Raw genomic sequence first — 21,383 nt, forward strand, 5'->3', positions numbered from 1 at the left:
ATCACTTATATCGAACAGCAGATGAAAAGCCAGTGCAGATGTAATTTATTGTCGGCGTTTCCTTCTAAAGAATAATTGTGGAGACTTGGCTAGATCAATAATATGGATTTTTGTTGTTAGGTCTTGTAGTCTGCACCATAATGAGAGATAGGGGACAGTGGCTGTTTTCTAATAGAAAATAAAGGATTGGTTTCCGTGTCTTTCTACATTTGAATGCAAAATGGCACACTTGAAACTAATTCAAGTTGTTAAGAAAGGGACCATTTTCTATTGCATTTCTGCTATCATATAAACATGGCAAGTTAGATCAGCCCCCTGTACAGCAAGTGAAATATTGCCTTTACATTTTCCTAAAAGTTAAAAAGTCGCAAATTCTGAGATTGGAATGATGAAATTGTTAAGCATATCCAGAAGAATGTAAAATGCATCAATGTATCACTACATGCTCAAAATCAAATGAAATATTATGTCTAGATATAAGAGATTCATCTCCCATCAAGCTTCAGGGCTAGGAAATACTGTGCAACTGAACTTAAAGTCACAGTGATGAAGTTTCCTCTCTGTGTTTCTGGAGATATTTGTATATGTATATATACCATGATACATACAACAAATAAGGTAATTAATTTATAAATATGCCTGAAAATTAATGTTGCAAAAAAATCAGACACATCAGCACCTTTCCTGATTTTAAAAAGCAGGAGCCAAATTTCCTCCAGTCTCACATTTTCAGATTCAAAGCCTCCCTCAAGAGCCCTGACTACATGACAGTTGCTAGATGCAACCTAGAGGAGTGTGGAGTATTTAAGTGGCAAATTATTTTATAGGATGGATCAGTTTCCCTACTTTAAAGCCTTTGGTTGATTTTGAATGATTTCTTTGTGGTTCAAAAGCTGTTGCAAAGGCCCAAATATGGACTACCCAGTAAATCCATGGGTCTGCAAAGATGCTATAGGTGCTGTGTGTCCTCATTAGTGTTTGAAGCTGCAAGCCATACTGAGGTCTGCTCCTAGATATTAAACACAACATGAACTAATTCATGATAATGTATAGATGATGAGAAATTTCTTGGTAGGCATGGTACAGCATTTAACTTTAAAGTGTGAATTTTATGCTGGGGTGTTAGGCATTACTACTAGTTAGAAAGATTTATACTTAAATTAGATTAATTAATTAAATTAATATTTAATTATAATTAAGCATTATGTGTAGTCGTTCTATTCCTTTTCTTCAATATTTTGATGAATTGAAGTTCTACATGCTGAAGATCCTGATTTTTAAAATGTCATAAAGCAATTTTAAAAAAAGCCTGGAAGAGACTTAATGGAAATCTCTGTGTAACAATCATTCATAGCCTCACCAATAATAATATTGACAAACATTTTGCAGTAAAATTCAAGCTTTGTTACGTCATTTAGCACAAATACATTCTTCATGTGATAGTGAGAATGGGTTTCTGTTCTGCTTTTTCTGATGTTTTTTTTAGATTCAATTATAATAACAGGTTGCTGGAATTGACTCCCAAAAGACGTACTGGAGTTATTTCGCACCTTAGCTACTCTTGTGAGATACTCTCATCAACAGACCAAAATTTCAAAAAGCTTGGAGTCCTGTATGATCAGTCTGCTTTACGTGACCAGATTTGGGTGCAGAAAATAGCAATGCACCATTTGCTTTTTCTAAAAGGGTGAAATTCTTGCTACATGGCAGAGGTTTATCAGCTCTTTTGTCATCCCATTTTGGTGGTAGGATTCAAGCTGCCCTGGAAACTTTGGAATTGCTTTCCTCCTGGTGTCACAGGGCCCAGGGACTCCCTCAATTGCACAGCTGGGGTGAGGAGCTGGGGTTCCCCAGAGACCTCATGGAGGTGGTGGTGGGAGAGGGCAGCTGCTCCCCGTGAGGCTCAGGATCCTGGGAGCTCCCACTCACAAGGTGCTCTCTTGCTTGTGTGAACACTATCCAAAGTTAACTGAGTCACTGTGCCTTTCCAGAAAGTCTGGGTATTCCTGTGCTGGCTTTGTGGGAATGAACAGCATGGAGGTTTCCATCCTTCTGTCTCCACAGGAGGACTTGGTAATTTGACACTGGACCTCTTAACCCACCGCCTTTTGTAGGAACGAAATTTCCTTCCCCACGGGGAAGAGTTGGAAGGAGACTGGTAGTTTCAGTGAATTCAGCATCATTGCCCCCCCAGCCCCCTCTCTGCTGTTACTGTGAAAGGAGACAATTTGGCTTCAAATTACTAATGGAATTATTAAAAAAAAAAAAAAAAAAAAATCAGTCTTATCTCAGGTTATTGAGACTATACCTGAGGTTAGTGTTACTAATTCATAATGACCTTCCATGTGGCATTTATAGACTGAGATTTCTGTGCATGGTAGTATATACTGAGTAAAAATACTGCTGTGAAATGATAAACTGTATTTATAGGCAACAGGGCAAGAACCTAGCTTCTGTTTTGAAAAAAAAAAAACAAAGCTAAAAAGAGGGCATTTATACACTTTTAATGAGTATTGAGCTTGCCAAAATCTCTCAAATTGGTCCAGAGGTTTGGAATGAAGAATTATAATTTGAAGACGAGCAATGTGAGTTCTGCTGCAATTTCAGTAGCAATCCCCAGACCTGTTTTCTTTATGTCATGAAAACTTTAGAAACATAAACAGTGCTGAATTGCCACTGGTACTGAATAATTTGGCTTTTATTGTTGCCTGCATTCTTCTTGTGTTGAAGAAAATAATTTAATACTTATTAATGAATAGAAGGTAACGAAAGATGACTGGGACCTAGTCTGTTGAAAATTTCTCAGTACCTTTAATTTGTTAGTAAATTAAATATATTTTATTTAAGCAGAATCATATATACAGTATATTAACTTTTTTTTTCCAGGCAATCTTTGCTCAGCACAGAAAGGCCAGATGTATGGGAATTGTAAAAAATCAGGATATGCATAAAAACTGTTCAAGTGCATAAAGCAGCCCCATCTGGAAGACATCTAACAGAAATGAAGTTGTACAAAACCATTCCATTGATAATAAAGCTAATTTTTATGGGTCTGACAAGTATGTAATTATGTTCAGTGGTGCTTTTCAGATTTTATCACAGTCAATAAACCGCAGTGGTAATTTCATTCCCATTTGACATATTTACATGGAAACATTTGATTGGAGGAATTAGTAACCCTGAAAGCCTTGATAGATATGTTTTAATGATCTGTGACCTCCGCAGTCCCTCATCTGTTTATTGTTGCAACAGGCGAGAAGTCGTTCCTCTGTGACCTTTGTGGCTTTGCCGGCGGGACGCGCCATGCCCTCACCAAGCACCGGCGGCAGCACACAGGTCAGTAAAGCTGTCTTTGCTCTTTGCTGTTTTCCCCAGCAAGGGAGTCCCTCTGCGCTGGGCAGTAACACGAGTCAAATAGCACGTTGCAGCACAAATAATGCACTGGCGCATTGTTTGCTTTGCTCTTTCCTCGTTTTTGCGAAATCGCTCTGCCCAGGCTCTGTGTCAAATCTGTTAGCTGGGAGTTTGAGTAATTGCCTGGGGGGGAGTGGGGGCTATTTTTGGTGGGTTTGGGGTTTTTTTGGGTTTCTTTCTGAAGGAAGTAGAATTGTGAAAACTGCCTTTCTTCTTTCAATGAATACTGAGTCTACTAATTTTTTTTCCAAGGCCCAAATAGATTACCTACTGTGAAGATTTTGCAAGAGACTGCTAGAATGTCCCTGGGTGAAAATTAGAGACTACATATAAATTAATCCTTTTTTTTTGGACTGAAGCATAGTTGAAAGCTAGTGTTGTTTCAGTTGCCCTTTCGTAATTTTAAGATAGTTTGTAATTAATAGGTGCAACTTTAAGAGTTACCACATGGCTGGCATGTAAAACAAGATTTCTCTCCCAGAATTAGTAAAGCTTTCCTACCACATGGTTATAAAATTTTAATATCAGACAAAATTAAATTGGTTCTTAGTTTCAGAAGACCAGAAAAAGTGTAAGTATTAAACATTTATTAATACATTCTACCTTAATTGTGCTTTTTAGTAGTTCCATGTAAGTGTCTGATTATTTGAATAGATTTTGTTCAAACAGACGTAGAAGTGTTGCTATTTAAGCCACTGTAGTTTTTTTGTTTTACTGACTATCATGAGGATAATGTAATATCATCAGGAATTGCTGTGTGAGTTAAGTGACCATTGTCTAATGTACAGTGGAAAGAAATGGCTAACAAATGAGAAGCTATAGTTGTTACATCATGAATTTTCCATGGATTTTGTAAAGGAATCACAGTGGGAGATTTTATTATGTCCTTGTATAAACTAATCTTCATTCAGGACATATACCATCTAAATGTGTAATTTCCTGGAGAGCAGCTACTCTCTTTCTTGAGAGCCTGAAGCCATTCTTCCCACCCTGTTTTCAGTTTATTTAAAGCAACCATATTTGGAGGAGATTCTGATGCTTTCAAAAAGGGGTTTTCAGTGCTGGTCAGGCATTATCTTGAAACAGATAAGCTCTAAAAAATACATATGTATTCAAGGCCAAAATTTCCTTGCAAGTCTAGTTAGTAATCCTACTTTCAGGTTTTTTTTTTCTAATAACAAGAAACATAAATTTCTGGAAGAATACTGCCACAGTGATTTCCCATTCACTGCAAAGTTTGTATTTTTCAAGTGACCAATAAAAGTAATTTGGTAAATATAATAAATTATCTTATTATTACACTCTGAATGACAATGTGAGCAATTACTGCTGGAACAGAAGATATATGCTCCAGTTGTAATGCAAGTTTTCATTTTTCTGGAGCTTTGAAGAATTTTCACTTTGGCACAAGTTTAACAAATATAGGCTAAGAAATTAATTGATTATTTAATGAATAAATTCTTCAGCAAAAAAAATAAATCATTTTTATCAAGAGGATGGGAAATGCCTTCTGTTTGTCATTTCCCTGCTTTGTGACACATTGGGATCTTGCATGTACCTAGGATTCATAGTCAATGCAGCCACACAAATATTGAATAGTTGTTTCAGGATAGGGATGTAGAACAAATGCAAATTCTTGTATTTTCCCTTCTTGTCTGTACCTATTATGTGAGTGCAGATCTAATTTCTCAGAAATATAAGCCCTTATCATCAAATAAATATATATTGTATTATTAGGCCACCAGCCAAGAGAAAAACTATTTTATTTCCTGATTTATCTGCAAAATTAGGCTGAAAATATGGTGTACTCCTGGTGAAAAGCTGTCCAGGTTTCTGAAGGCATTTTTGCCCTTCTTTTGCCAGTGTGGTAGAGGCTTCTTGTGCTATGATCACAGGGATTTACAGGTTATAGATCATGAGGCTTGCATCTAGCAAGCATAACTTTATATTTTATGTCAGGACTGGAGGCTCGTTATTACTTTGCTATTAACTTTATACTATATAGGACAGTATCTCAGAGGCACAGGGATCTATCTTTTTGGCATTTATCTGCCTCTGTGGCACAAACAATCAGAGATGATTCTTTAGCAGAAAAATTATCTGTACCTTCTATTTGTTTCAAGGAGAATGACACAATCCACCTTTGCTAGCATTGTTGCACTTACATGGGTTCCATTGTATTTTCATCCACTGCTCAACTTTATCTCAGTCATTAGCTGCATGCACTCCTCCTTGTACCTTTCTTTGTACCTTTTTTTTTCTCTGTCCCAGATTGACACAATTTTCCCAAAGCAGAATGCCAAAGCAAATTACAATCAGGTTTGAAAGGGATAGGTATCAAAAATAGTCTAAATGGCTTAAATTATTCCCTACTGTAATACAAGCTGTCTAGGGGGCTGACACAGAACATCTTTCTATCCAAGACTTACTTCTATCACCTGTCAGAGGCCCACAGTTCAAGGGCATATGAACAAATCCTCACATGTAGTTAAGGAGTCTTAACCAACTTGACAAGTCTCCTCTCGTCCCAGCCTCAAGGACTGAGATGTCCTGACACCCCAGAGAAGTGTTCAGCTGCTGGTAGAGATTTGACACAAGGGAAGACTGGCTGTAGGACCAGCCACTTAGACTGTTGAAACTCTTTATTCTGATATTTCTTACTCTGTTATTCTCTTTTTATATGAGATTCTGTCTTTTTACCTGGAGAAATGCCTTTATCTTGGGAAAGATGCATTTTATTTGGAAATATTATAGGAGGCATGAAGTATAACTTGGTGTAAAAAAAGCTTGCAGAATCTGGCCCTCAGTTACTCTTGCAGCAAACTCTATAGACCAGTTTGGTAAATAGGATGTTATCCCTTGAAGAGATGTTTTTGATTTTGAATGAAAAGAAGTACAGCAATGTTAAACTGAAAGAAAAAAACATTAGTTTTAAGACTTGAAAAAGTTTAGTGCTTAATATATTTTGAAACATGATTCATCTGTATAAAGATTTTCTTGATATAGGCCTTCTCAACTGTAAAGAAGGAGCAAATAATTTGATCTGCCAAGAAATTCCTGGTATTTTACCAGTTGATGTTTTTATTCTCTTTTAAATATTTCATGTCCTTAATGATGGCCTGGTCCTATGAGAAAAGTACACTTTGGACAGAGAATAAGCAAAGTCGTTGGCTGATTTTGTCCTGGGAAGATTTTCCAACATTATTATGACCTGAGTGTACCTTCTTCTACTCCTATTCTGCAAGAATCTGCCTCTGGTATTCTGAAAGTCTTTCACTGACAATGTAAATATCCATGGCCTAAACTTTTATTTTGCGAACTGAAGCAATGGCAGCTTAAGGAGTGGTCCAGAGTTTGACCAGAATTTTATCACACTGAAAGGAATACTTACATCTCTGTCTGCCAAATGCTTTACAATAGGCACTTGTGGCTGCCTGGGCTGTGATAAACTGTCTTAAGGAACTTGGGCTGCTCACAGTATCAGCTGGTGCTCTGTGGTAAATAAGGGATAGTTTGCAGTGCTACAGGAACTTAGATGCCATAGTTCTGGTGTCTCAACAAGGCTGGGAGGAAAAGATTTTGTGTTTTGAGGCATCCTGAAGCAAGTTTTTTTGATTCATAGTCTGTTCCAGTATTGTATCAGTAAGAAAATCTTCCTGAAGATAATTTTTTCTGGATTTAGCAAAAGTTGTACAGCACGAAGAATTAAACGATTACCTGAATTTTGTAACAAAAAAGGGTAAATAACCTCTAAATCAACCACCAAAAATAAACACACACACACACACACATACAAGAAGCATATAATATCAGATAATTTAAATATTTTGCCTTAATCATGATCAACTAGGAAATTGCATAAGAGAGAAGAAACAAGCAAGAATAATTATTTCTGGCTTGAAATGAAAACATGGAAACAATTAATAATTTTCAAATGTCTTTTCTTTATGTTCTTGCTCTTACTGTTCTGCTCACCTCCTTTGTTTGCCCATTCTTCTGTTTCCCAGTAAACTTCCATTTTGTGCTATAGTAGCTGTCTCAGTCCAACAGTGCTGATCAGTCACAGCCTCTGTTCTCTTGCATGAAATCCCTTTTTTAATGTTGGTTAGTACTCCAGCAAATTGCAAAAACCCTATCCTCATCTTCTACACATTGACAGTCTGCATTTACTTCCCATGTGTTGGTTGTGGTGGGATCTTCCCAGGGATGATAGAAGTATCACAGTTGTAAGGTGTTAGTGGGTAACTACACTTACTGTGCACTGACTGTGCACTTCTGTGGCAGTCACCATGAACCCATGGAACTGCTTAAGGAATTCGTGTCTTTGTTCAAGTATTTTCATGCATTTTTGGAGGTGGTAGCTTATATCATACAGAGCACTGTTTGTATGATTGCTTCTGCTCACTCATTTCAGTCTTGCACTTCTCAAGACATTTATAGGTCAATGTAATAAAGAAAGAAAATTTAATAATATATGTGTTTTTATCCAGATGAGTGACTCACTTTGTGTTTCTATTTCTCATGTGAACTGCTCTTTGACTTTAATGTGTAGTTACATTACTCGGCGTTGAATTTAATGTATAATGTAGCCTCTTCCCTTCAACTTCCCCACCACAGCTTAAAAAAATTATAATATTGAGTACCACAAGAAATGCAGCACAGTAAGAAGACTTATTGCTCTTTTCAGCAAAAGAGATGAAATTTGAAGAACACCTTTGTTGTTTTCCCTTTTTCTAGTTACACCAACATTTGCAGCAGATTGACAAATTGATTATAGCAAACATTTGACCAGCAAAGACACCAAGAACCTGGGCTTTAAAAACTTTCTCCCTACCTAAGAGAAATTGTCCAGTAGCAAGAGAAAAAGAAAAAAAAAACTTCAGTTACTGATTAGCAGCAGCTTTAATAACTGTATTTATACTAGTGCTCCCTATGAATTGGCTGTTTTGTCATTTTCTTTCACAATTTTTGCTTGTTGGAGCTCAAATTTTCCATGTCAGAAAACAACAGATGCACTTCAGAAGCTGGTTGCTGTATTGTCAAAAATGCAAAGCCAATTTTTTGTAATCCTGTAATGTGGTCAAGAAATACAGCTTTTTTAAAAAGCTTACTTTAAGAGCAAAGTAAACCCCCATAAAGAGGGGTTGATCTTGGAATGTGTGTCCATTTTCTTCCCCTATGGAGCTTGTTGACCACTGAATCATTCTGGGGCACCTATCTTTTTTTTATGGGATTGTTATTGGTAGAGGTAAAGGTAGAGATAGTGAGACACAGACAAGTCTTCGTAATTGTAATGGCGGGGGTGATTTCATTTATTTTACCTTTATTGGTCTTTAAATATGTAGACTTTGCCATTATGGATACACTATTTTGAAGTTATTACAAACTGTGGTTTAAAAAAATACTGTCAATACTGATACTTTTATTTATATAATTTTAATTTTGTATGAATTAGAGCCTTAACTGGGGGTGAACAAGAGTCCTTGGAATTTTTAATGGCACCACGGATTAAAAGAATTACATTTATTGCCTGAAATGTCTGGGGGCAAGAAGGGTGGAAGTAAAACTGGGACACAAAGACTAATTAGAAGCATCCTGGCCCATAGATAGGGAAGACAAAAAATTTTTAAGTCAGTAGCTCTGTGTAAAACTTTAATAAATAAACAAATAAATAAAAGTACTCTTGTAGCTAATATGCTCTTCATGTGTCACCCAACCTAAAGAAATACCTAGTTTTAGGTTTTTTTCAACTGTACTAATTAACCTGGTTAATTTTCCATAAAAATACTGTTTCATGTGTACAGCTGCTAAGAATTACAGGCTGTGCTAGGCTGTCTTTTTTCCTCCCCATTTAGATGGCTTTTGTTGTGTGGTGCTGCTGTGATGTATTTTCTGTCAGGTGAGATTTACACTTAGTCTACTTGACAGGAACAGTTAGCCACAAGGATTTCCTAAGGAGAAACTTCCTGGAGCAGTGGGCAAGGATTATCATTTTTCTTACAGTCACGATGGAATTTGCAAGCCCTCCTGGCTTCAACGGGCCCTCCCTCGGCTCTCAGCCCCATTGGCCCTACCCTGGCACAGCAGAAAACCTTTACTTGATCCATTTTCCCCTGAATGGCAAACTGAAAATCTCCTTTCAATTCAGATCTGCCTTTTTTTTTACAAGTGGGCAAGTTGGCAAGGTTCTACTGCATTTTAAATGAAAGCAGTTAATATAAGTATGTATGTTATCTAAAATACCTGTGGCTTAACTACTTAGGCTTGAAAATGTTGCTATCTTCTTTAATGCTGGATGATAAAATAAATCAGAACAGGAAATCTTCAGTTCAAGAATAGGTTACGTTGCTAGGGAGTCTCTGGCCTCCCAGAGAGTTTAATTGAAGCAGCAGCCACTACCATGCAAGCTGCTGGGAGAATCAGCTTCTCCAGAGCAAAGTGTCAGGGTCTGACAAGAAAACCCCATTTGGGGCAGGAAAGACATACTTCCTAGCAGTCTCAATTTGTCCAGCATAGAGGCTTCAGCTTTGTGTCCTGCCCCTTCACCTTTCCTTGTCCCATGAAACAATACATGAAAATCATTGGCTGGTATTCTCTCTCACAGCTGCTAAAAGCAATTATTCCAACTCTTTATGGAGCTTTCAGAAGCTGCTCTGTTGTCTTTCCATCCAGCATTAGGGGTTTTTCAAGCCTTGAGGGCATTGTGTATCTTCTTCCCTTGGGAGGAAAAACCCCAGCAATCCCCAAGAATGAAAAAAGGCATATTTCTCTCTGTTCTCAGAATTCTGGCAAAGTCTGTTTCAAAATCTTCAGTGTCTCCTTTTGTAAGCAGCTTGAAAAATTGTCTTGGAGGCATTGCCATTTGCTACTGACTGGAAAAGGCCACCCTTACTGATAGCCTTATGCTGGTGGTATGTCTTCTGTCACTCTGAAAAACTTCAAATTATACCTGCTAATAGGCTTAGAGTTCAATTTGAAACTGTCTGTTCTAGATCTCTGAACAGTCTACAAGGCACATGTCTGTCTCTAGCAGTTTTATCCTGACTTCTTGAGTCAGGGATGTTGATTCCTTATGTCATTTTGGAAAAATACTTTGGAAGGCTTGCACACTACAGTGAAGTTCACCTAAGTTAGGAGCTGACTCTTGGCTTCTCCGTACAATGGAAAACCTTTTTCCTCCCTAAATGGTAACTCTATTTACCTGTAAGCCCCACAAAATATTTCTGTGACAACCAGTTGGAAAAATGGGATACAGGTGTCTTAGCTAGTCATCATTGTGTGTGTATCTGTCATGAAGTTTTATCTTAATATCTTCTAAGGAGTAGAGCCCTCCACTAGAAGGAAAATACTCTTTTTATATAGCGACTTAGACACTAAAGATTTTTACCTTTCTTCACTTAGTAGTCCTTAAGAAATTTTCAGTGCGGCTGCAGATTCAGCAGAGATTGAATTTTATCATCTGAAAATACTGTCCTAGTTTAAGTTTAGTAGTTGGTGTTTGTTTTTGCTTTATTTTCATTAACCTTTCAAGTCCTTCTGCTGAAAATTGGTCTACTGTTCAGAAAATATTCACAAGGGCAGAAGACTAGCAGGCAAGATGGGGGAATGGAGCAGAGAGTTCTGGTTCATATTCTCAGTCCCAGTTTATTTATGTTATTTAAAGGATAACATTAAAAATTTAGGTCAGAGATGAAAACAAAGACACTTTTCACCTGGAGATATTACTTTCTGAGTAGGTGCTGAATACGAGCATCAGTGTGATTTTTCACCTTCGGCCTTCCCGAGTGATGCTTTTGGGGCTGTTCTTGGCCCAGATTGAAGGGAAAATGTAGTGTGAGAGGAATGCCTGTCACCTGGTTATGGCATTTTCATGGAATGAGACCCAGTAACAAGGTCACTGTTTCAGTGCTTCAGTTCTTTCTCCTCCTTTTTGCTGCTGTGTAGTTCCATGTGGGAAGTCAGTTGATACTGACTACTGGATACTGTGTTTCTGTTATATTTTGCAATTAATGCACTGTATTTGGAAATCTATGTTGTATTTGTGCTTGCTATATGTACATGGGCTAAAAGCTGTCTCAAGGGATATGCCAGAAATTTGGGCTTGTCTTCCTTTTCTGTAAATGAAAACTGATAATCTTCTCTTGTCACCTTCTAGGAGAGAAACCATTCAAATGTGATGAGTGCAACTTTGCTTCCACAACACAGTCGCATCTGACACGACATAAGCGTGTCCATACTGGAGAAAAGCCTTACAGATGTCCCTGGTGTGACTACAGGTAATGAGTCATTAACTAAAGCATGATGAGAGAAGGGTTAAGGTGATCAGATGAGGTTCATTTGAAGTCACCAATAAAAATATATTGCCATTAAAACACCATCAGGGCAGAAGTAATTGCATATTAAATTAGGAGCTAAATTTAAAAACTTAGTCTTCAGTATTTAGGTATTACTTTATAAAGAAAAACAAATGATGGGAAACCTTTTAGTGGTAACACTACAGTGCTAATGTTGAGTGTTTGTTTCACAGCTGCTCCAGTGTCTGTTGGAATTCTCCGTGGTGAGGTTGCTTATCTGCATTGCCTTTTCAAATCAGTTGCGGTTTTGAAATTTTTCTCGGTTGAGTTGCAACCATTTCACCAAGAAAGGAAAAGTTCTTTAAAAGGCTTACCAGCCTAAATACTCGCCAGGCACTTGTTAGAACTGGAAGCAACTTGAGGTAGTTACAGTTCTTCAGAATTCTTGTTTTTTCCTTTTCCTTGCTAGCCAGGGTGTTTGGATGAGAATTGCCGTAGGGTTGGTTGCATGGCAAAGCCTCCCATGTTACACCACTAAAACTCATCCCCATGGTAGGGCAGTAGATTAAATTTTAAAAGAATCACATGATTGAACAATGAAGATTACTTCTGTTGCTTATCGCCTGGGTCTTTGGTTTGTTATAGACTACTTATTTAATGATCTCATATTGCTTCTTAAGTGCATCTTTACTCTTAAATACACTTCTTCTGCATTCTTAAATACTTTTAATAACTTGCAATGAGGTGACTAGTCTATGTGTGCCATAAAGGAATCCATAGAAGTATTTTAAGGGCAATTTGCAAGAATTGATGTTCGAAAAGTTTTTAAAAATTAGCATTATATCTGATATATGGCATATGATTAGATGTATGTGTTTTGATGCATGCACACAAGAAAGGAAAGTTAAACATTTGATTATACTCCTATAGCATTTTTTATTTTCTTTTCATAATGAACGTACAACTGTAATGTTCCTTTAGTATAAGTTTTAATGTTATTTCCTAATGTTATTTCCTAAAGCAAGACTATATAATGAAGCCTATCTGCTTTCATAATATCTGTTTTCTTGCTATTTATGAGTTACTTTAGAAAAAACTCTTGTACAGAAAGCTTCTGCAGTGGTCACACATTTTCTGTACAAAACTTCTCATTGCATTGTTTTGTTTGTGTGGGGCAAATGTTCTGTGAACTCTTCTGTACTGAGCACCCATTAAATCACACTCTAGAATTGCAGGGAACTGAATTTGATAAACTCAGGGGGAGGAGGGCTATGTTTCTATGCTTCTACCTTAAGAGTGTCCCTGTTTCTTTGTATTTTTCTTTATATATAAGTAGGAGCGGTTTTGTCAGCTTCAGTAAGTCATCTAGGAGTAAGAGGTGGTTTTCTTTTGTCAGAGCAGTTATGTTAAAAGGTCTGTGTTGAGTGAAGTGAGAGCATATAAGCATTAGTGTGGCATGATGTGCTGCATTGAAGGTAAAAGAAGTGCTGTCTTTAATGCTGTATGCTTTAGGGCTCTTAATCTTGCAGTCATCCACGTTAACTGAATTACCCCAATTGGCAGGAATAGTCTTATTACAGAGCTAGGTAATGAGAAGTGGGTTGCAGTGGGTTTGAGCTCCTTGGCTTGAAGACCCGAGAGACTGCGAGTGTTGTAGATGTGAATCAGTTTGGGGTTTGTTACACACATGCAATGAGTGGCTGTACTTCCCTCACTCAGAATGACAAAATACATAACCCAGCACTCTGTTGAGTGAGACATGAGATCATTTTACTTTGGTTAAAGGGTTTTCTGTATGTGATATAAATTCCAAGAAATAACAAGTTTTTTGGGAGTATTTTATTATACTGGAGGTTATTAAGAGAAGATGCAAGCATAGTGTATTTTCTCAGGATTAACAAGAAGTACCTGGGCATGCCTTGATTTTATGTTACTGAAAAATAAATGTTTCATGACAATAGAATGTTAGTTTCCATCCTTCACAGGCCAAGTTTGACCTAACCTTTGGAGGCTGATCTCTACAGATAACAGCTGATGAAGCTTTGATTCTGGAGGAAATGTGTTCCAAGCTCAGCTGAAAAACATCTGGTAGGGATGCAGGAACCAGAGCTATGCTGCTGCTGCTGCTGCAAGCTCATAGAGGCAGTGAGGCACTCTGTGTAGCTGCAGAGGAGCCCATAGAGGGGCTGCTGTGTTTATTAGCTCTGCAGTCCCGCTTGTGCCTGCCAGTTTCCACAGTCCTGGGATATTGGCCAGCCTTGTTGGCAAGTATATGTTCTGCTCTCTATCTACCTCTCTCTTCATTTTAAACTGCAATTTTAAGGGAATCACATGTTGCCTTCTTGTCAATTCACCCAGTATTTCTCTTTTAAAGGAAAGTTATTAGCAACTCTGTAAATAATATTGTTTGTACCAGTTCAGCAGATGGTCTTGCAAGTGTCACCTACAAAAAACATTAAAATGGAAATTTTAAAATCTGCTGATCTAGTGATAAAATTCACCCCCATGTCCAGTGGTTGAGGTCTCATTGTGATACTATGAGCTCGGCCCTTGCACTCTAAGTTCATCCAGACTATTTCATGTGTTGCTGTTTAGTGTTGCTTGGCAACTGCAGACTCTTTAATGAGCCTTGTACTTTCAGTGAGGTGAGTATTCCTCTTTTTGTGCTGGGACATGGAGGAAAGTTTTGTTAGTGCTAATATAAAGTTTCCTTTCATTGATAACTGATCTCTGTTCTATAAAGTAGATTGAGACACTTGAATTAAAATAGTGGCTAAGTACAGGATATTTAAACTATTCCCATTCAGCTCATTGGTGCTCAGAGTATTCTTGGAGATTCTTGACTTCAAGCTTTTCACTTCCTCAGCCTGAAACTGTGAATAATCATCCTACAAAAATTCGTGCCATTCTAGTGAGTGAACGACTAGATGACCCTGGCGAGAAGTACAGAAAAAGGGCTATTAGAAGAAACTAATCTGAATTTAGGAACTGTTATAAACCTTAGAAACTGAAGTGAAATCGGCTGTAAGATACTATGAGGAAAAGAGTGATTTTGGCTGCATGAAACAGAAAAGGCAATTTATTTCCTATATAACACACAGCATGAGACATTCTTTTCTTAACTAGAAAAAGACATGAATGGATGTGGTTTTCTGAAGGGAATAGTAAACTAACTTAGCATTTTGAGCTCACAAATTATAAATTCTCTATAGTATGTGTATGCTTATACTTGTACTTCAGTATTCTTGGGAAAAATATTCCCTTCCATCTCTAGTTTTTTTACTGTGACCATTGATATTTATTTTTGTCTAAATCTTTTGTATTTTGATGACAAAGAAATTGAGATCCTGCTTTTCGATACAGTAGTATGGCGACTTCCGGTAACAAGTATAATTTGAAATTGTATTTTCAGTCTAGTTTTAAAAATCCTTTAGGAGGAAGCAAAATTTAATATTCATAAACACAAAAATTTACTTGTATGTTTGGTTACATATTTTTCACATTTGGATTTTCAATTTAGGTTTTCCCTATTTAGATAAAAATATGCATGATTTTCCTTTGCATTTACTTTTTCAAATCACACAGCAGGTCCCTCCATTCTTAAGTCAATATGCTTTGTCATACAAAAATATTCATTCACCTTTAATTAATGTTCAACCTAATCTTATAATACAGAATTGGTCTCACAGGGCCCTGCACCACCATTACTTATGCAATGCTTATTTTATATTTCCTAGTCATTTAAAAAAGATGTGTTATGTGGCTGAACTTTTCAGATGGCACCATCCTGGAGTTACACTGACAACAATACTGTTTGCATTTGATAATGGGCACAGTAAGCACTGAAGAGCTGTATAGCATCCTGAAAATGAACAGCACCTGTGACACAGGTTTCTAAGTCTTTTGGTTGTGTAGTCTATGGACTTTCTAAACCTGCAGCATAGTTAGGTACCTGAATTTAACCTGATCGCAGAAGTGAAAAATTCCCCTAAGTCTGATGATGACAATTAAAGATGCAGATATACAGCATTTTCAGAACTAAACTGGTTTTGTGCATGTGTCTAAGAAAGGGAAATCTTATGCATTCATATGTAAAGTTTTAAATTTGACTCCCATTTGTTCTGACTTCCTATATAACTATCACAACTTCTGAGGCAGTTAAAGTTCATGGTGTGTTTGAGGGGGATGTTTCAGTGAAGTGGATCTGAGTTAGATGGAGGGGGACATGCAAAATGTAGAGAACCCTGCTTTTCTCACGTGATCAAATTTGTTGGATTAAAGTCCTCAGGAGAAGTACTGACATGTTTCATGATGCAGAAAGAGTATTGCTACAACTTTGACCACAAGAGTGTGGGACTGATATTATGTTAATGTTCTTCAGGCTACCCCTCTGCTGTGATTAAAGAAAATAATTTTCATTTCTCTGGGATTCCACTGTATGGTTCATTTTGCACGGAGTACCTGTGGTGGTGTGGGAATGGACGGCAATGTGCAGGGGTATTCCTTAGCCATAGATAAGAAGGTGTAGAAGCTGTATAAAACAAACAGCCAGGCCAGAAAAACAGCATGCATTCCTTTCTATAAAGTATATGACTTGTGAAGGATGTCTTACAACACTGAGAATAAATTGCATACATTTTTAATATAATTATGTAAGCTAAAATAAATATTTTACATTTATTATGCATAATAAAATAATTAGACAACATTCTGTAAAGGATTATGGCATCTGAAATTCCAATTGCAGACGGATTCATTGCATATTTTCAGCAACAGCAGCAGCATGACTTAGGGGGAGTTATTCCACAGGGGCTACTTTTCTTTTTTTGGACAGCATCCCTAGGGAGTTCCTATTTCGGTCTGACTTATAGTATCTGTTCATAGGTTGTAAAGACCAGTTTATAATACACTCCAGGATTTGCACCTAAGTCATAAGAATGTGCAAAGTAAGTGTTTTCTCTCTGTTTATTTTGGTGAATTCAATAACTTTTAGGTATGATTGCATCAGCTGTGCACTATTCCCTTGTTATATCAAGGATAACTAGGGACTACTTTACAGATGAGGTAACAATACATACTAATACATACTAATTCATAGCAAAACTGAAAGGCTGTTAAGGCAAATTCTACATAAAATTATGAAAACAGTTTATTTATCATTAAAACATTAATGTAACCAGTGAAGTTTAATATGCCTGTATAGGAAATAACTAGGTTATACAACTATATAGGATGATGAGGATTCCAGATGGCAACCAGCACTGCACTATGGGAAAACACATATATATATACACATATATATCACAAAGGCAGAATTGGAAAAAAAATCATGCATGTACAATAATGCATGTATGTAATAGAGCAAACAGGGACTTCAGGAAGTACTTCAGCTTCTGTTGTGTTCAGCAGCAGTAGTTGAGGATATCCATTGCCTTGTGCTAGCAGACTTATAAACAAATGAAGATAGAAGTTTAGACAGACGTTCTGTCAGTACATGGGCACAGTTCCCAGATGAAAACTCAGAATATTATTCCCCCCTTAGTTTTTAATAAACATTCAGATAAAATACTTGGAAATGTTTCTATTAATCTGAAATAAAATATGCCATAGCATTTAAGTCTTTAAAAGAAAAACAATCTGAAATAGAATTCAGATATAGTTGCAAAAACACTTTAATTATTCTAGTGAATACATGGCATACAAAACAATGGTCAGCATTATTCCCTTTTGTAATATTTCTGTTACTTAATAAAACCTCTTCTATTCACCTAAGTTATAGCAGATAGTTTATGTGGTAAACTCAGAATAAAAATATGCAGTGTTGTAGCAGTGCGCAATGCAGATCAGCTGTCAGATCAACCAGCTTACCCAGATGTAGTTCCTAACATTCCAAACTCGAGAGCACACAAGCAGTGATGTGACCCTTGCTCCGACGTGTCTGTGCCGTCTGCACTGACTAAGAAGCTGTCTCTCTGCAATTTTGGACAGTCATTGGTGGCAGTGTATAAAAGAACTTAGGCTTCCTCTCTCAGAGCTGTCCCTGTCCAATGTCACTGCATGGAGTGCTTAAGAGAATGTGTTTGTACCAGGAAACACGATTGTCTATTAGGAATAGAGAGGTGAATGAGCACACACGTGTGCATTGGCATGTGTAGACTTGGTGACTGTGGTCCACAGGGAAGGTGCCATGTTAAGTGGCCTTGGCACAGCATGAGATACTGTAATCATTTTATGAGGTCCTCCGCATTCTGTATGTGGAATTAATAGCACAGTAAATGCACTCTACTTGGTAGAAGAGTAGTATGGACTTACTAATTTTAATGACTAATACTTGTTAAGGAAATTAATAATTCCATGAGACTCTTTTAATGTTTCCTTCCTTCCTTCCTTCCTTCCTTCCTTCCTTCCTTCCTTCCTTCCTTCCTTCCTTCCTTCCTTCCTTCCTTCCTTCCTTCCTTCCCTCCCTCCCTCCCTCCCTCCCTCCCTCCCTCCCTTTTCCTTCCTTTTCCTTCCTTTTCCTTCCTTTTCCTTTCTTTTCCTTCTTTCTTCCTACAAATTTTTTCCCTGTTGCCATTCTAAGAAAGAGGAATTAAAAATTGCCTTTTTCATTCAATGAGTCTGTGATTCTTATACTAACATTAAACTTGGGATTTTAAGGATCTGCCCAAGTGGTGATGCAATTGTGAGCTCTGATAGTACTATTCTGGTGTCATTTTGGATTAAGTCCTTTGAAGAACAACTTTTAAGGGGTCTATTTAAGCCTAAATGCTGTGCTGAATTACTCAAAGGAGACTGCTGAGTTTAATATTACTAAGACTTGAAGTCATTTTGATATCAATGTAAAAAATAATATCTGGTCTTAGGATCTGTCTGTTACAGCTTGTCGTGATTGTAGGCCAGCACTTAGTAATTTGTTCACACTTCGATTTAAGTACTGAAAAAACATTGTCAGTCTCCTGATTTCTTTCAGTAGTCACTGTCTTTCCCTTACTGTTCAATTTAGGCTTTGTCCCTAAATGTTTCTTAGGCATCCTCTTCCCTGCTGTTTATTCTGAATCAGTGTCCAAGACACTTAACCCAAAACCTTGAAGTATTTGGTGTCTAGGAAATAAGACCACTTCATGCAGTGGACAGATTAATGTAACTAATGTATTCTTTTATCACATTTTATCTTCTCTCTGTCCTCACACTTCTTTTTTGCTATCATATGTAATCATCACTGTCTTATCTATTCCTCTTTCTTAAAGAGCATAAATGCATTATCATAAATACATGTATATTTATATCTAATATAAACTTAATTCATGTTTATCAATCTGAAACACCAGCATGTATTTCAAATTAAAATAATCTTAAGTATGTTGTATTTTGATAGTAAATAAAATTTTAGTACCAAGCTCAAGACAAAACAGCTATGCTATGGTCTTAATACAGCTTCTAGTAGCAAAAAGACTTGTAATTTCCTGTTCTTCTGATAAAAAAGTGCAGTGAAGATCTTTTATGTCTACAAATAAACTTCCATTTTTTAGAATGGTTTGATCTAAAAATAATCATTGGCATCACAGCTTAATTAATGTGAACCTTTTGTGTAAAACATATTTTAAAAACAACTAAAACAACCATATATGTTTTCTTTGTTCTTGTCTGTTAGAGAGAATAAAAGAATTAATTTGTTTGTTTCTTTTGCCATTCCTTAAACCCCAGTCCAGTCATTATAAACGGGCCAAAGCTATCTTTGGGGGTGATGAAATCTACAAGGAATTATTACTAGTATTAGTATTAGTATTAGTATTAGTATTAGTATTAGTATTAGTGCTGCTAGCTACCATCTAACTATGTGGCAGGTAGTTAGCATCTGAAAATACTTTGGTTGCATTACAGGTCTCCAAGATGAAACTGATGGACACGAGCCTGTTGTGTTGCCTGGGGTTTATTCTCCAGGCTATATGGCTGCTACCATGTAAAACAAGTTCCTGTGTTAATGCTGTCTTTGTGACAACTTTGCCTCTTCCTCCTTCACATGTGACATACAAAACAGATTAAAGTCTGGGAAAGCGACAGAAAGCAAATTCAGTTCCGAAGTTCCATACAACTGTCTGCTAGTGCAAGGGGAAGAAAGGGAGAGGTTTTTTTTCTGCTTAAAGTCTGATGAAAATGAGATAAAAGAATTGCTGAATAGAAAGTGAAAGAATGAAAGAAAAGAGCTTTTGTGTTTGAGAAAATCTTGCTACTTAAATACTTTAAATGCATTAGAAATGGTGAGCAATTTTCCAGATAAATATGGCATTGTTAGAAATTCCTGATTTTTTAAAGCTAAATAAAATTTCTTGTACATTCCAACAGAGTTGCCCTTGTCCCTTCTCCTGGAATGGTATGTTGGTCACTTTGGGAACTCAGGTACTAAAAGCCTCTGTCACCAGCACAGGGTTCCCCCCTCTGGAGTGGAAGTGTGGGTTGGACACACCAGGCTGGCACCTGTGCAGTGTGGCTGGAGGCTGTTTGCCAGGCACCACAGTATGATATGGTGGGACTGAGAGTGGGAGCAGCATCAGCACCTGGGGGTTGGGAGTCTGGGGCTCCTGGACATCCTCTTCCCAGTGTTGTGGGGAACCCCTGTGGGCTGAAAGCTCATATCTGAGAACCTCTGCTTTCTCCTTTGGAAGGAGAGGCATTAGAGATTTGGGAGCTCAGAGTTCCAAAGATGTTGCTTTGAACATGTGGGTTCAAAGTTGCTGCTTAGTATTGGCCAGTATCAGGGAGAGCTTGTCTCAAGGTTTGTATTGTTGCCTTTTCTCCTTCCTGAGCAGCTGGGAGAAGGTGGTGCATTCTCCATAGGAAATGTGACATAAGGAAGACAGGCCATTTGCTATACAACAGCTCACCTGCCCTAAAACCATTTTGCAGTCTTTGTTGTATGGTACTCTATTCTCCTAAATCTTGTATCAGGGATCCCTATTTCCCTTGAGGGTTTACTTTCAAAGACAATCTGAAGAGGAGCCTGTTACAACTTATTAAGTTGCTTATTGCAGCTACTTTGTCCCTGGTTGGGATGATCTTTGTGGTTTTGCTAGGCCTGTTTAGGTCTGAATAACAGCCATAGATACAGCTGAGACTTCTTAGGGAATAACCAGCATATAAAGCACTCAATTTTGTTATTACAAGTGATGGATTGCTACTCTCATGTTATCTTTCTTTTTTTTATATATATTTTTTTTTTCTTTTAATGTATTTCAAAATGTGCTCTTTTAATAATGGAAAAGGAAATAAGGGAAGAAAATATATACGAACAAAAGGTTGCTCTGCATTCTTGGATGTGTCAGGTCAAAGCTACTTCTTACTTTGTGTCTTCAGAGAAAAGATGAGGTCAGTACAGCACTCCTCATCATCTTCTCAGCAAGTTAGCTGTGCTGATGCTTAGTGTGCCTAATGCAATGGAACAAGCTGTTCTCCTTTCACCCACCCCCATGGGCCCGGGGATTGGAGTGGAGACATTCCTTATGTTTTCCCACCTCCTTCTGTAAGTGCACAGGTTTTTTTCCTTCCACTTAAGCAAACTGCCCAGCTCACTGTGGTTCCTGGAATATAGGTCCATACCCATATAACCACATTTTTAGACAATGCTTTAAAGTAGTACTTCCCCTGGTGTTCTTCAGCATTGCTATCTTTTTATATTTT

General features: G+C 37.4%; 1 protein-coding gene across 2 annotated transcripts in view; it reads left to right on the plus strand.

Moving 5' to 3' along the window:
• Nucleotides 1-21,383, plus strand: part of ZNF407 (zinc finger protein 407) — a 335,277-nt gene that overhangs the window by 198,133 nt on the left and 115,761 nt on the right. For both annotated transcript variants that reach the window (XM_056482799.1, XM_056482800.1), the window contains exons 6-7: nucleotides 3,253-3,336; nucleotides 11,570-11,690. In XM_056482799.1, the coding sequence (XP_056338774.1) occupies nucleotides 3,253-3,336; nucleotides 11,570-11,690 (205 nt within the window). The remainder of the gene's footprint in view (nucleotides 1-3,252; nucleotides 3,337-11,569; nucleotides 11,691-21,383) is intronic.

The sequence above is a fragment of the Oenanthe melanoleuca genome, chromosome 2 (genome assembly GCF_029582105.1).
Source record: "Oenanthe melanoleuca isolate GR-GAL-2019-014 chromosome 2, OMel1.0, whole genome shotgun sequence".
Lineage (NCBI taxonomy): Eukaryota > Metazoa > Chordata > Aves > Passeriformes > Muscicapidae > Oenanthe > Oenanthe melanoleuca.